The sequence below is a fragment of the Macaca mulatta genome, chromosome 7 (assembly GCF_049350105.2).
Source record: "Macaca mulatta isolate MMU2019108-1 chromosome 7, T2T-MMU8v2.0, whole genome shotgun sequence".
Taxonomy (NCBI): domain Eukaryota; kingdom Metazoa; phylum Chordata; class Mammalia; order Primates; family Cercopithecidae; genus Macaca; species Macaca mulatta.
Window position 1 is genome coordinate 96,057,587 of NC_133412.1, and position 15,507 is coordinate 96,073,093.

A 15,507-nucleotide genomic window follows, 5' to 3' on the forward strand; every position below is an offset into this window, starting at 1 on the left:
ATGTTGGCCAGGATGGTCCTGATCTCCTGACCTCATGATCCTCCCACCTCAGCCTCCCAAAGTGCTGGGATTATAGGGGTGAGCCACTGCGCCTGGCCAAGACTCCCAACTTAAAAAAAAAAAAAAAAAAGGTGGGGCTCAGTGGCTCACGACTGTAATCCCAGCACTTTGGGAGGCTGAGGCAGGCGGATCATCTGAGCTCAGGAGTTTGAGATCACCCTGGCCAACATGGCAAAACCCTGTCTCTACTAAAAATACAAAAATTAGCCAGGTGTGGTGGCGCCTGCCTATAATCCCATCTACTCAGGAGGCTGAGGCAGGAGAATCACTTGAACCCAGGAGGCAGAGGTTGCAGTGAGCTGAGATCGCACCACTGCACTATTGCACTTCAGCCTGGGCGACAAAACGAGATTCTGTAAAAAAGAAAAGAAACAAAAAACAAAAAACCTGAGGGGATGGATGTAAAGTTACACAAGCTTGTCTGGATTTCCCATCACAGGGCCTTTGTATTCATTTATTTAACAATAGTACAGAAGAAGCGATCTCAGCTGTACAAGAAGTAATTCAGTTTCAGAACATTTCTCACTTCAACAAGGTGCATTTTCCCCTCTGGCACTCAGTTGTATAAATCTGAACTCTTTCCCTCTCACTCAGAGATCTCCTCTATGTATTTCCCAGGTTGGCTGGCATAGTCATCTTAGAATAGCCCCCAAATGTGGAATTTCTGTTGTCAGGAGTCATCATTTCCAGTATGAAACTCACTGAGTGATAGAAAATGAGGACTAAAGATCAAAGATTACTAGATTAATTTGCCTAAAACCAATTCCCCTAAAACCAATTAGTCTAAAATAAATATTTATCAAATCTGCAGCATTTCAAAAGGGTTTAGCAGATTCACCCTCTTAGTTATTACTGTTGTCTGTATAACTTTTCATTGTAAGTCAACTGAATATGCCTCATGCCTATTCATTTGTTTAAGATATACTGGCCTTTTAACAGTAGGAATGTAGAAGTTAGACCAAAGCATCAAAATCACATTGAACTCCATTACATTTTTCAAGGCATTTAATTTGTAAAGGAATATTGGATTAAGAAACAAAAAAAATGATACACAAAATGCCTGTACCAATTGTATTTATTGCTAGAAACTTTAAACTTTTAAAAAAAGTTTTTGAAAGGTAGATAACATAGAAAAAGACATCCATAAAGGTAGGAAGCAATCTCATCATTTACAAAGTGCTGCAAATTTGATAAATTTATGTTGCTGATAATAAGTCAGAAGTACTCTTGGATGAATAGATATAAATCCTTGAAATATCCAAAGCAAGACAAAAAAGAATAGGACACCTAAATGGATATAAACACACCAAAATACGAATTAAGCTTTTGGCAAATTAGTCATTAAGTCATTAACTTTAAGCAAACAAGTTTTCAGTAAATTGGTTTTAAGAGATCTAGCTTTAGGTGAACTAGTTTCAGGCAAACTGACTAGTACCAAATCAGTGTTTTGCTCCCTCCAGTTCCCCCCAACTGTAGTTTTGGGATTGTGACGGATGCAATCCAGGACCCCTCTGAGAGGTGGCAAGTGAGATTCTACTAGGAAACCAAGTGTACAAGTGACCTGAGAAGAGAGTAAGACAGAGAGAGTGTTTGTGTGTGTGTGTGTGTGTGTGTGTGTGTGCGTGCGCGCGCGCGCGCGCGCACATGAACACAACCACACATGCATACGCTGGGCTGTATGGCTCAGTGCACCTAAACTTGGGAGTGTAGCTAAGCTGAAGCTTCCTAGACATCCTCACAACAAGCTCCACACCCACACAGACCTGCTTATTACCTACCATAGCCAAGGAGAAGAGCAACCACGTACAAGCACCTACCTAGCCTCCCCAGACCCACGTGAGTCCCTGAGAAACAGGAAATATAGGCAGCAACCCCACTCAGAGCTGGTCTCCATTCTCAGCAGACAGATGAGGAGCTCTCCTAGTCCTTAGAAGAAGGCCAATAAATAACTCATTAATGAGGTCCAGAGTTTCTACTTCTTCATCCAGATATAGGTGGGGGACCCCATATCTGACACCATGTGTCACAAAAAAAGTGAAGAGCTTAAATTTGGTTGCCTAGCAGGAACTCACCACCCTAGACTTGCTGCCTCTCAGGGGGATCCCATCCTGCATCAACCACAACCCCAAAACTCTGGGGTTTGGGGGAGCTGGAGGGAGAATTACACTTTGATTTGGTTCTAGCTAGTTTAGCTGAAACTAGTTGATTTAAAGCTAGGTCCTCTACTCTTGGAATCCGGGACCAGAACATTATGTGACTCATGCACAATCATATACTAGGCCAGACACAGTGGCTTATGCCTGTAATCCCAGCACTTTGGGAGGCCAAGGTGGGAGGATCACTTGAGCCCAGGAGTTCAAGACTAGCCTGGGCAACATGGTGAGATCCCATCTCTAAAACAAACAAAATATATATACTGAAGATACAGAATCAGATGTTCAGAAAGTACTGGAACCCTCCTGTGTGTGCCTAAGCTCAGGATGCACACATGGAAAAAAGGCCAGTCACCCCCACCCTGGTAAATATAAGGTTTCTCTTCCACAATCCATTTGGAATGTCATGATCTTTGGGTCTCCAGTCCTTGGGGTCCTCCCCAGAGGACTCTTTTGCCAGGCCTGTAGAGTGCATTATTTGCCTTGGCTGGCCTTAGAGGAGCCCACTGGCCAGAGCAGTTTGTCAGTGGTGGTGACAGCAGCAGCAGTGATTGCAGCTCAGATATAGTTGGCAGGGGCTTGTCGGGCATTGAGCCGCTGCATGTGGCAGCCATGGCAAAGCAAGTGCCCATCCAGAGGGAAACAGCAGCAGCCTTCCTCATCACTCAGCTGCATCCGGCAGTCCTAGGGAAGAAGGCACCTAGTTCACCTCAGCCCAGGCACCTTGGATACTGAGGGCATCTTAGGAGTCTGCCCTGCTCAACACCTGACTCCTAATAACTGGAAGAAAGGGATGGGGTGGGAAGGGCAGGATGGAAGAGCAATCTGAGAAAATATTAATACCTCAGCTGGACACCAGGTGTCGCTGCTGCAGCAGAAATAATGACACAAGTCTGTCTTTACAGCAGTTTGACCAGACTCGCTACTCTTAGAAAGTCCTGACTCTGGGAGAGTCAGATTCAGAAAGGACTAAGCAACTTGGACCAGAGAAAGTGGCTGGAGGGGACAAAAAAAAAAGGCTGAAGATAGGTCACAGTATCTTTCTGGTTTCCCATGCCCTACACCTCTCCCATAGATGTCTGGTTGTTGCAGGACTTGACTCCTACCCTCTTCCCATTTCCACTTCTTCTCCAGCACCGCTGAACCCCAACACTCACCTCACAGTGGTAGCACTCAAAGTGATAATCTCGGTCCATGGATATCACTCTCACGATGTCCTCACAGCCCTGAAACATGCAGACCCCCATGGAGATGAGAGCAGCATGTTGCTTCACCTCCACCTCCCTCATATATAACCCTTCCCACCCCATGGGAAGATCATACAAACGGCCCCAGAGTCTCTCTGCAATCACCTGTAGTTTTAAGATGCCTCTGCAAATCCTACCAGAACTCTCCTTATCTCCTTCACTGGGCTGCCCCCATGTAGCACACTCCCTCTGTACAAGAGCCCTGGCCTTACCTGCGTCTCCCAGTTGTGGGGGAAGGAAAGGGACAGGAGGCATAAATAAAGTAGGCTAGGCTGGGAACAAGGGAATCCAATAAGATCTGGCTTCTCGGCCGGGCGCGGTGGCTCAAGCCTGTAATCCCAGCACTTTGGGAGGCCGAGACGGGCGGATCATGAGGTCAGGAGATCGAGACCATCCTGGCTAACACGGTGAAACCCCATCTCTACTAAAAATACAAGAAAATTAGCCGGGCGAGGTGGCGGCGCCTGTAGTCCCAGCTACTCGGGAGGCTGAGGCAGGAGAATGGCGTGAACCCGGGGGAGCGGAGCTTGCAGTGAGCCGAGATCGCGCCACTGCACTCCAGCCTGGGGCACAGAGCAAGACTCCGTGTCAAAAAAAAAAAAAAAAAAAAAAGATCTGGCTTCTCTCCGTAGGTACATCCTCTACACACAGCTTAAATCATTTCTGACCCATTCCTACCAGTGCTGAGGATTCTTCCCACCTTTTTCCAGCCCCTACATCTGCAGTCTGGTGACCTCAACCTCAAAGAAAGTCTCCTCCTCTGGACTGGGATAGAAGAGATAGAGCCTGGGCCCAGTTAGGCTTTCAGACATGTCCAGGCCCGGATGTTAGGGTCAGGGTGGTGACCCCAAGAGGCAGAGTCACACGGGAATCTTCACAGAGTACATTCCTTGGCACTACTGCTTCCGGCAGGAGGCCAGGCAGCATGTCCCTAACCCTACGCCAGAGGCAGTGGCACTGGCTGCCCTGAAGGAGAACCCAGACATACTGACCTCAGAGGGGAGGATGGGTTGGCCACAGGCTGCACACTTAGGAGCATAATTTCTGAAAGACAGAGGGAAGAGATGAGCTGAGGTTGGGGAACCCCTGGACCCAGTTCCACACTGCATCCCAAGGGGTGGACTCACTTGTGATAGTCGGTGACACAGTATACTTGGTTGGAGAAGTCCACTGTGAAGGGGATGCCATCCAGGCACTTGTTGCAAACAATGCATCGGAAACAGCCTGGGTGATAGGACTTCCCCATTGCTTGTAGGATCTGGCTCATGGGGTAGCAAGAGAATCAGTCTCCCTCCAGTCTCAGTTCTCCAGCTGCCCATTATGCTCCCTATTACTCCCATTAACCTCATCCAACCCGCTGCTATACTCCTAGAAACAATGCTATGTAATGTGGGGGAAGAAGTCTTAAAATGGAGGCAGAAACCCTGAAAAATGCCTGAGAGAGCATTCAGGCCAGTAGTGTTTAACTCTGGCTGCATATCAGGATCATCTAGGGAGCTTTTAAAAAACATCAACGCTTTGGCCCTCCTCCAGGCCTATTATCACAATCTCTGGTGATGGGATCCAAACACTTTTTTTTTGTTTTTTGGTTTTTTTTTTAGTTCTTCCCAGCTGATCTGCTAGGCTACCATGATTGATAATCACTGATTTAATCCTATCTCTCCTTTTTATAGAAAATAAAACTGAGTCCCAAGTGATTCTAACCAGTAGCAGAAAGGGGATGAAGACTCAGGACCCCAGGCTGGGCACGGTGGCTCATGCGTGTAATCTAGCACTTTGGGAGGCTGAGGCAGGAGGATCACTTGAGGCCAGGAATTCGAGACCAGCCTGGCCAACATGGCAAAACTCGTCTCTACTAAACATACAAAAATCAGCCACGCATGGTGGCGCACGCCTGTAGTCCTAGCTTGGGAGGCTGAGGCACTAGAATCACTTGAACCTGGGAGGCAGAGGTTGCAGTGAGCCAAGATCATGCCACTATGTCAGAGCGAGACTCTGTCTCAAATAAATAAATAAATAAATAAATAAATAAATAAATAAAAAGACTCAGGACCCCACACTCCTAGCTCAGGCTGGAAGGCCTGGCTGTGCCTGCAGAATTAGGAAGGGGCCAGGTTACAGAAGCCTGGGTTGACAGGCTTTTGAGCCCAGACTTGATTCCATAGGCAGAGAGAAGCCACTGTAAACAGCTGCTCTGGGGAGGAATGGGATGAAAGTGATTCATCTGGTGACAGGCTTCTTCCCCCAACCTTCTCTCAGTATCCATTTAGTCCCTGATTCCACTCCTCAGCCTCACAGTGAGAGTTCTCAGCTGAAGGCACTTTACTTACCTTCTCCAAAATCAAGTGACCACAGACACAGCATTTCTCAGCTGCCTCCTGAAACCCTGAAAACTAAAGTAAAAGACAAGACAAAGGGAGGCTGTTATCAAACTGAGAATGATGGGTGGTACTCCAATGGGCCACCAAGAAGGGGGTCAGTATGGAAACCAATTCCAGGTCCAGGTGACCCTTACTCACCAGATAATCTTCCTCACAGTACACAGAGCCGTTGACACTGTAGAAAGCCTTGCAACGCAAAGTTCGCCCTAGAAACAGCAGAAAAGGGGCTGGAACCTATCCCACAGCCCAGGTGCAAGACTTCTGGGGTCACTGCTCCCCAGTGCTGCATAATATATTTAAACCTGGACTTTGTACTTTTCCTCCTAACTGCTGTCTGTCCTTCTTCCCCACACAAAAATTCCATCTGATGCAATTCCAATTTGCTTTGGCTTCATTCCAGCCAACTTCCCCTCTCTTCTGCTTGCTGCTCCTCCAGCTCCTGCCTCCTTAACAGTTTTCTAGGGCCCTCCCCTAAACAAACTGCCTTCCTCTCCAGTGCATAGGAAGCCACCTGGGAGAGTAAAGCCAACTACATGCTGGAATACATGAGCTCTTAATAAGGTACTATATGATTTGCATAGAGAGAATCACATTGTTACAGGCCTTGCCCTCTGGGACCCTTCAACCTAGAAGCCTCTTCACCTGAGCATGTCTATCCTGCTCTCAAAGGCCTATCTGTCTCCTTCCAGGGACAGACTCTATGGAGGTCAGGACTGGAGTTACTGCAGGACAAAGTGCTTTGTTTGGAAGCAAAGCAGGTCCCCTTTCCTGTTTGTTTAAGGCTGCTTCCCTAAGCTTAGAGGGACCCAGAGTCTCTAGGGTAAGAGACAACCCAGGATCTTCTTCTAGCAGACAAGGCAGGACCATTCCCCATGTGACCAACCCCCAGGAACTGCTCCCAGGTGTCTACATTATCAGGGATAGGGGAGGAGTGAGAACAGGTGGAGCATGAGCAATTTTCCCACCTTTGCCTTCTTCCCCTCAAAATCCCCACTTCCAATTCTGTCCAGTGGGTTAGGAAAGCTGACTTAGAAGCTCATGAGACACAGGGGAGGAAAGAGAGGGAAAGAGATATAGCCAGAAGAGGCCCTGTAAACAGAAGGATAGACAGACAGATGAGCCTAAAGAGAACCAGGCAGAAACTGGGGGAGTGAGAAAAGCTGAGTGCTGAAGTCAGACAGGCAGAGATAGGAGATTAAAGGTTTAGCAAAGGAATCAGAATGGGTTAGCAGGGAGGAGGGGGTAATGAGGGAGGGGAGGGGGGCAGTTAAGGCCGCTGGGAGCATCCCCCCTTTCCAAGTGGGCCTCCTGAGCTAACAGTGGCAGGCATTCCTGGAGCGTGATGTCATCAGCTTGGCATGGCCCGGTGGCCTGCACTCTAGTGAGGTGGCTGAACTCTGACCAGCCAAGAGAAAACCCCCCTCTCCGCCCCCAGCAGCTCCCCACTCCCCCAGCCTGCCCCCACCCTCCCCACATTCCAATCTTTCACTGTCGCCCCAGGCAACTTGGCTGCCCAAGACCAAGCCCCACCGAGAAGCTGGAGGGCCAGGCGAGTCCAGGATGGGCAAGCAAGGAGGCATGAGAAGGAGAAACAGAGGTAAGGAAGGAAGGAGGGACTCCAGAAAGGAGACCCACCAGGGGAAGGGAGAGCTAAGTAGAGGGCAGACAAGGAAGCAAGAGAGGCGGAGCAGCTGCGGACCTCCAGACACTTGGTGGGGATCCAACAGCTGCTCTGTGAGCAAATGAAGAGGCAAAAGCTCTCCTCCTGTTCCCTATAGCACTTGTGTGTATGTGGGCAGGGGAGGGGAGTGCTTGAGTGTTGGGGCTACACTCACCACAAGAGCAGCAGACAAAGCACTGGGTGTGGTAGAGGCTGTCCAGGGCCTGGCAAGCATTGCTCTGCCCATAGATGCCTTTGTTGCACTTGATACAGGTGCCTGAGAAGAGAAAAGAGTGTCACACTCTACTCCCCCAGGTCAAAACCAGGGATTCCCAAGCTTTCCTGACTGCCCTTTCCTGATGTGCCAGGGGTCACAGTCTCCCTTTGATGGGCTCCCTTCTGAGAAGAGAAGATAAGAAGTAATGACATGTAGCAAGATCTTGGTTGAGCAGATCCATTCTTGTTTAATTACTCAACAGATATTTTCTGAGCATCTATTTTGTGCTTAACACAGCACCACTACCTGAGGAAACCTGGAGAAGGTCAGAGATATGGTCCCTGGCATTCAGATGCTTAGTTTCTGTTGGGGAGAAAAGATTATACAGGCAAGGTATGATCTCTGTTGCAGTGTGTAGGATGAATGGCCAAAGATGCCGGTCCACAGGTGCTCAGCAGCAGACTTGAAAAAACTTTCTAGAGAAAGCAGGCTAGGCCCAGAAAGCCTCTCTGGGACTTCAGTTTCCCATCAGTCAAACGAGCTGTTCAGTTATAGAATGATTTCTCTCTGCTGCAGACTTCCAAGGATGGAGAAAAGGATCTGGCTCAGCAGAGGGCTCTGTGCAGAGGGGACCATGTGAGCATGACTCCTGTGGGGAGGTGACTGCTGAGAATGTAGGGTGTGTTCCAGGAACCAGGGTTGAACAGGAAAGCAGGGAGAGTAGCAGAGCCCCTGATGCCTCCTAGTCACCTTCTATCTTGGGAAGAACACAGAACTGAACTGCTTGCTATTCTCCAAAGTCCCCCGCTAAGATACATACACCTGGCTCTGGGACTCGCCTTTCCTGGGTGTGTTCTTCCCTCCCTCCACTCCCCAATTCCAGGCCCATGAGTGAGGGCTAGGGCCTGTCTTTGGGGAGCAGATCCCAACGGGCCCGCCCCACCTCTCCCCCTCGGCAGGCTGCCACACTCCCTGCCTGTTGGGGCCCATCCCAGTCTTTGCCCAGGGGCTTGGGAGCCTGTGCAGCAGCTGCAGCAACTGATGGGCCCAGACCTGTCCTGCTCCCACCCTCTGGCAGCTGGGCAAGGCTGAAGCCAAGGAAGAGGGCCCCTACTAGGGGCAGGAGGAGGGTACAGTCAAGCTGGGGCTGGCGGCACAAGGGGTATGTAGGGGTTGTCAAAGGAGGCAATCTCACTCCCAGGGAGACGGGGCCCCCATCTCTGAATTCAAAATGTGGCTTCCTCATGGAAGTGAAGATCTGCCCCAATATTGCCATGCCAGGGGGTCCCGTCAGAGCCGTTCTTTAGGAAACCTTGGACATTATGGGAAGAGCAAATGAAACTGCTCAGGCATGTTGGCCTTACCTCATCTAACCCAGCATATCTACACCTATGTTCTTCCTGCTCTTTTATTGCAGTTTCTCTGAGTTCCTTTCTTCCTTTTGGCTCTGATGGTTCAGCCAAAAAGACTTCTTTACTAGCCACCTCTCCTGGGCCTCAAAACGAAACTGCTAAATGGGCCCTGTCATTCAGTCTTCCTTGATCAAAGCGGTTTGGCATCATCTCCTCTGGGCTTTCCTCTCGGTGGATTTGGAAGTGGGGAAAAGAATGGGGGTGGAGGTTGGGGGTTGAGTTATGCAGCGCCCTTGTAGCCTGCCGCCCTGCTACCTCTGAACCTCCTACCCAACCATCCCTCCCTGGCCGCGTTCCTCTTCCTATTCACTTTTCTAGCCATAGAGTTCTACAGCATGGGGTCCAGGAGTGGGGCACGAGTGGTGAGAAGAGATGCTTGGAAAAGTGAAAGAGGCCCAAAGCCCTTAGGGGGTAAGCCTGCCACTTCTTTCCAATCACAATCATATTCGAAGTTTTTTAGGTGTGTAGTAGTGCCTGTGAATTCTGACTAAAAGATCTTTCAAGACCCTAATGTTCCTCATAGCTGAGACATATAATCAATCAATACTTTTTGAACAGAGTAGGGGAGGGAGACAGCGACCAGGTTTCCTTAACAGTGTCAGGAAGTAAGGCGCTACTTCTAGCCTGAATTCTGAGAGGTTATAACCAGAATTCAAGATCAGGTTATTTCTGGCAATAACACAGGGTCGTTATCCATCCAGAGGTAATGGTGTCCCAGCAGTCATCGCTTTTGCCCTGACTTCCGGAGGATGGGGAAAATAGAGGCTGGTACTACTGGGTCTCTGATTAAATGCCCACGCACGCACCTAGCCAACAGGACTGGGGAGGGACAGCAGTTAGGTCCCAGGACGCTCCATGCCGCCTCCCAGGCTCCATTTCCCCGACAGCCGCCACTACTCTTGTGTGTGCTAGGGAGCGCCCCCCCATCCCCGAACCCCACCCCTCCGCCGCGCGGCGGCGGCCGCCCCGCCCGTGGGCACCTGGAGCGCCCGGGCAGGAGTCGGCACGCACGCGGCCAGCCTGCCCAGCCCCCCCACCCGCGCATTCTCCGAATTCCTGCGGGCGGAGCCTGGGCCCGGGTGGGGGCGCGGCGCGCACAAACCTCCAGGGGCACCGCCGTGAAGGGGGGAGCAGGTTGGGGGGGATGCGCCCTCACTGCCCCACTTGGTCCTTTACCTACGAGGCCTCCTGCCGCGAAAAACCGAGGTTCAAATGCTTGAGAAACGGACTCACGCGATACCAGGAGGGTTGAATTTAGCAGAAATAAGGAGCCCTGGTTCATTTGAAAACTAGCAGGAAGGGGACAGTGCTCTGAGGCCGCCCCCATCCATCCCTCTTGTTTCTTTCCTAGTCCCGCGTCTTCACTTCAGACCCCGGGGCGCCGGCACTTTGGGCCGTCGGGGCAGTGGAGAACCGAATGCCGTGACGGGTCCCTTCCCGTCCCTAACCACTTCTCTCACTCACCGAAGTAGTCCTCCCTGGCCTCCGACTCCCGCATCCTGGCCCGGGCGGCCTCCGGAACGAAAGGACCTGGCGGCTCCTCCAGACCCGACGGCTCAATCCCCGAGGGTTCTCCGCGGGCGCCAGCTTCTCGCCCACCGGTGCCCACGGTCAGGCGAAGCAACGCTGTTAGCTCGTCCTGGTACCGGGCGCCCACGGCGCAGTCCCCGTAGCCGGTCACAGAGTGTCGTCCGGGTTGTGCCCCCCGTCTCTCCAAAGGCCCCGCCGCTCCCACTCCGGCCCCGGCTAGAGCTCCAGGGCTGCCCAGGGCCGGGGGATACGAGTGGCGGCTTTCCTGGCAGCCGAACCCCGCGGGCCGCTGAGCGTACAATCGGTCCAGGGCGGCATGGAGCTCCGGATAGGCGGACGGGACCCCTCCGGGAGAATAGCCTGCCGGTGCTGCGGCCAGCGGTGGGCCAAACAGGCACGGCCCCGCTGGCAAGGGGCTCCCGTGGCGCTGGTCGTAGCCCATGCTGATGCCGCTGGTGCGATTGCTGCAAGGCCGGCTACCTCCAGCTCCGCCAGCGCCCGCCCCGTCCAGCAGCAGGCTGCCCCGGGGGCTGGACGGCTTGCTAGCGTCGCTGGCCGAGCTACTGGCGAAGCTGGAGCGGGGGCTGAGGGCCGGGGCCGTGGCCTCCAGCCGAAAATCGGGGGGCAACGACTGAGGTAGAGGCAAGGCCCGGGTGGGCGGCGGCCCCCCGGGAAAGGAGCCTTCGTAGCGCGGTGCCTCAAAGGAGCCGCGCTGATTCCGCTCAGCGTCCAGGGAACCTTGCTCCCGGGCCGGCTCTAACGGCTCATCCCCAGGTCCCCCAGTAGCTCCTCGGGGCCCTGACTTCCTAGGTCCCCCCAACCCACTTAGGCGCCCCTTGCCTGGCCCGGGGGTCCCGTCAGACCCAGACCGGCTAGATTCACCCTTTCTGCGGCCGAACTTCTCCAGCAGGCGACTGGCTTTCTCTCCTAACCGCTCCATGCCCTTGGGTCTGGGGCCTCTCGCCCCCTTCCCGCCTGGCACCCTGTGGCGTCTCGGGCGGCCGGTTCTCTTTCCCTGCAGCCGGACTGTGGTTCCCCAGGGGCACAGGGGAAGCACAGGGGCTTAGCCGGCGGCCTGGATGCCCGGCGCCAGGAATCCCACAGCATCCCCCAGCGGGAGGGGCTGCGTCCCCTCGCGCATCTGGGGCTGAGCGGGGCTAGCAGGGCCTCTGGCCGCGGCTGTCCCGTCCACAGGTCTATCTGTTCACGCGTCTACTCGCCCGACTGCCCCACTCTCCCCGGCCCCCGCCCCCCTCGCTCTCACGCTAGCCACGGACCGAACTTCTCTCCCAAACTTTTGTCTGCTTGGCCGGATCTACTTTCCTAGGAGGGCGGAGCGCGGTGTGTGTGAGAGGGCCGGGGGTGTCCGCGCAGGAATAGCTGGTGTGCGTGCAGAGAGGGCGCTAGCGCTAACTGCCCTGGATGTGGAGGCCCGCGGACTGTCCATGAGAGGCGGGCAGGGGCAGTTGGGGCAGCTGCCCCTACATCACTCAAGAATTGAAACAGGAAAGAGTGTGGAGGTAGGGGACGGGGACTCTTTGTCTGCAGTTGGAATGCGCGGAGGGGCATGGTGGAATGTGTCGCGGATTGGGACCCGACGACAGGAGGCATGTTCTGCGCTAGCACCGTGACTTTGTTCCCAGCGTGGGGACTGTGGGAGAGATGGAGAGAGACTGGTACAGAAATGGTGAGACAAGGAGAGAGCCATAAAGAGGAAGACAGAGAGAAAGAAGACAAATGCATAAAGAGGTTCAGAGACGTGTACGCAAAGACAGTCCTGAAAAGCGACGAAGCCCACAGAGAGAGGTGGAAGACAGGTAGCGAAAGAAAGGGAGAGCTGGGGAGCAAAGAGGAGTGTGGACGATGCAGAGACCGAAGGGTGCGCAAAGGAAAGGACAAGCTTGACCGGATAGAATGAGAGACAAACAGATAAACTGCAATTAAAAGGCACCACCTTCTGGACCCAAAAGTTTTGTGATGGTGGAGAAATTTTGTGTCTGTAAAAGCAGTGAAAAGGAGTGAGGAAAATGGGACTAATCTCTCCCTTGAGAGGGAGGGAAAGAGATCTAGTGTGTGTGTAGAAGCAGTGAAAAAGAGTGAGGAAAAGGTTTGGGACTAATCTCTACCTTAAGGGTAGGACAGTTAGAGGGATAGACAGACACCCCCTGGTGTTGGGAAATGAGATTTTTAGCAAACATTTCAGGTGATTATGGAGATTGAAGGCCTGGTTTTAGGGCCAATGAATACCTTCCCCCGTTGGTTTTGGTCGACAGAAGACTGGTGATACGGAGTAAGTATTAAGAGGAAGAAAAGAAATGCCATGTAGAGGATTTGCAAATGAAAAGGAACAGGATGGAAAAGAGACTGATACTGACTATTTTAGAAGGATCAAGAATAAGGAAAAGAAACCCTGGCTGAAGCGGCGGGGCGCGGTGGCTCACGCCTGTAATCCCACCACTTTGGAAGGCCGAGGCGGGTGGATCATGAGGTCGGGAGTTTGCAAACAGCCTGGCCAGTATGGTGAAAGCCCGTCTCTACTAAGAATACAAAAATTAGCTGGCGTGGTGGCACACACCTGTAGTCCCAGCTACTCGGGAGGCTGAGGCAGAAGAATCGCTTGAACCCGGGAGGCGGAGGTTGCAAAAAGCCGAGGTTGCGCCACTGCACTCCAGCCTGGGTGACAGAGGGAGATTCCGTCTCAAAAAATTTTTTAAAAAAACAGCCAATTAATTTTGCCCAGACTAGAACATCAGAGGCAAGGGGCGGAGGAAGTAGAATGGAGAAGGAAAATGACTGCTTTGTATTTAGATAGTAAACGAGTATGAAAATTATATGCAAACAAGTTGTGCATATTATTTTCATCTCAACATTTTGAACACCTTTTAAAATCTTAGTGTAGCCTTAGGGAATGTGGAAAGAAAGGAGGTTAATATCTTTTGGGAAATTAATTTGTGCCAAACTATTTGGCTTCTTTGTCCTAGTTGCATTGTCTCCCTGACCTCATCTCCCCTGAGAATCAGCCTCTCTGTTTCCCTGGTCAAGGCCACAGCTTTTCTCTGATCCTGAGGAGAGTTTCCTACCAGACTGGAAGCAGGGAGGACTGAAAGCACTAGGAACAGAGGGGAGCTATCAGATTGCATCTAAAACCTGCTGTGAGCAACATCTTCAGAATTAACCATAATGTGTTCCCTCCTTTCCTGTGTCCAGATGGGGAAGGAGAACCTTGATTCTTCCTTCCAATTGCATCCAAAATATCCACACAACTTCCAAATACTAAGATTTGGAAGCTTTGATCCTTTGGGGTGAGGATGGGAGAGGAAATCTTATGAAATGCTGAGAAGCCATTAAAGGAGGCCCATGCAAGAGGTGGTGGTAACAATGGGCACAATTGGGATGAATAGCCTGTGTTTTCAAGGGATAACTGGAAGCAGAGATGAGTGAAGGGGAAGAAGTAGAAGATGCATATGCTAATAGGGCATGCTCCAATAGTGCTCATGACCTCAGGTGGCCTCTCCAGAGTCTGAACTGGAGCTGGGATCTCCAAAGGCCCTCTTCATCCCCAATACTTTAATTATAATCTGTATACACAGGTGACTCCCTATTCCATATTTCCAGCCCAGTCTTTCTTGGACTTAAAAACTCAACTAACTACTAGCATCTCCACATGGCTGTCTCAGAAGCACCCAATATCCTAAACTGATATCTTCTCTGCCTCATGAAACTGGCTCCTCTAGCATTCTCTGAGTAAATGGCACAATCCTGTTAGCTGCTTAAACTAGAAATCTGAGCATCAACCCTATGTCCTCCTTCTCCCTGAACCTCAAATCCAACCAAGTCCTGTCAATCACCAAGTTCTATTAATTCTGCTTCCTAACCATCTTCCAAATCTGTCCTCCCCTCATCACCACTATATATGTCAAGTCACCATCTTTCCTCTCCTAAACCAATGCAAAAGTCTCCTGGTCAAGGCTTGCTCCCTGCAATCCATCTTATACCCTGAGGTCAAGTGATTTTTCAGTACAGAAGCTTTTCAACTTACAATGGAGTTATGTCTGGATAAACCCATCCATTATAAATTGAAAATATCATAAGGCAGAAGTGCTTCTTCAACTTACGATATTTTCAGCTTACAATGGGTTTATCTGATGTAACTGCATCATAAGGTGAGGAGCATACCGAATCATTTTGCACCATTGTAAAGTTGAAAAATCCTAAGTCAAACCATCCTAAGTCAAACCAGTGAGTTGGGGACTTCCTGTAGGCAAAACCTGTCGTTTTATTTCCCTGCTAAAAAAAACTTTCAACGATTTCTCACTGCCCTTGGGCTGAAGTCTGTACTCTGTATTATGAGGTCTCACTCTCCAGCCTCTCCTCTAGCATTATCCCTTCCCCAAACCAGTCTACAGTAGAACTGGACCTTGTCTGTACTCTCTGTTGCCCCTGGACTTTTGTACCTGCTGTTCCCTGTTTGGAACACTCTCTTAGCCTCCCCTTTCCTTCTCCTGATTAACTCTTCCCAGTTTAGACATTACACCCTCTCAGAAGCCGCCTTTCCACACTGCAAGAGTCGGTTAGCTACCCCTGCTGTATATTGCTATAGTGCACTCCACTCCACCATGGTCACCCTTATCACAGTTCATTTCATTGCCTACTCCACTGCCTGGCTTCCTGACTAGACTAAAAAAAATCTCTGTACAGCGTCCAACCTTATCGACAATATATCCATAGCACAGTACCTGACACCTAGTAAAGCAATCAATATTTGTTGTAAGAATGAATAAATATAAAGGCATTTTTGCTTTTCAATCCATCCAAAATGCACACCCCTTCTTCAAAATACAGCTTGG

At 51.0% G+C, this 15,507-nt stretch overlaps 1 protein-coding gene and 1 long non-coding RNA gene across 6 annotated transcripts; one reads left to right on the forward strand and one right to left on the reverse strand.

The window, feature by feature from the left end:
* Positions 1 to 482: 482 nt before the first annotated feature.
* AJUBA (ajuba LIM protein) lies at positions 483 to 12,971 on the reverse strand. 5 transcript variants are annotated; one of them, XM_001104222.5, is made up of 8 exons: positions 10,595 to 12,971; positions 7,677 to 7,778; positions 5,980 to 6,047; positions 5,791 to 5,853; positions 4,588 to 4,718; positions 4,453 to 4,504; positions 3,371 to 3,439; positions 483 to 2,897 (listed from the first exon to the last, which is right to left on the reverse strand). In XM_001104222.5, exons 1-8 carry the CDS (start codon positions 11,598 to 11,600, stop codon positions 2,772 to 2,774), a joined length of 1,617 nt encoding a protein of 538 aa, XP_001104222.1. In that variant the 5' UTR covers positions 11,601 to 12,971; the 3' UTR covers positions 483 to 2,771. The 5 variants fall into 5 exon arrangements, 4 of the variants coding, with proteins under 4 accessions (XP_001104222.1, XP_077796821.1, XP_077796820.1 ...); XM_077940695.1 differs by lacking the exons at positions 5,791 to 5,853; positions 5,980 to 6,047; positions 7,677 to 7,778; positions 10,595 to 12,971 and adding an exon at positions 4,878 to 4,895 and having other exon boundaries at positions 4,588 to 4,771; XM_077940694.1 differs by lacking the exons at positions 5,791 to 5,853; positions 5,980 to 6,047; positions 7,677 to 7,778; positions 10,595 to 12,971 and adding an exon at positions 4,878 to 4,895 and having other exon boundaries at positions 4,588 to 4,787.
* Positions 7,945 to 11,955, forward strand: LOC144330184 (uncharacterized). The gene is made up of 2 exons (XR_013396128.1): positions 7,945 to 10,035; positions 10,265 to 11,955. It is a non-coding gene; the product is annotated as an uncharacterized LOC144330184 (long non-coding RNA).
* Positions 12,972 to 15,507: the final 2,536 nt, after the last annotated feature.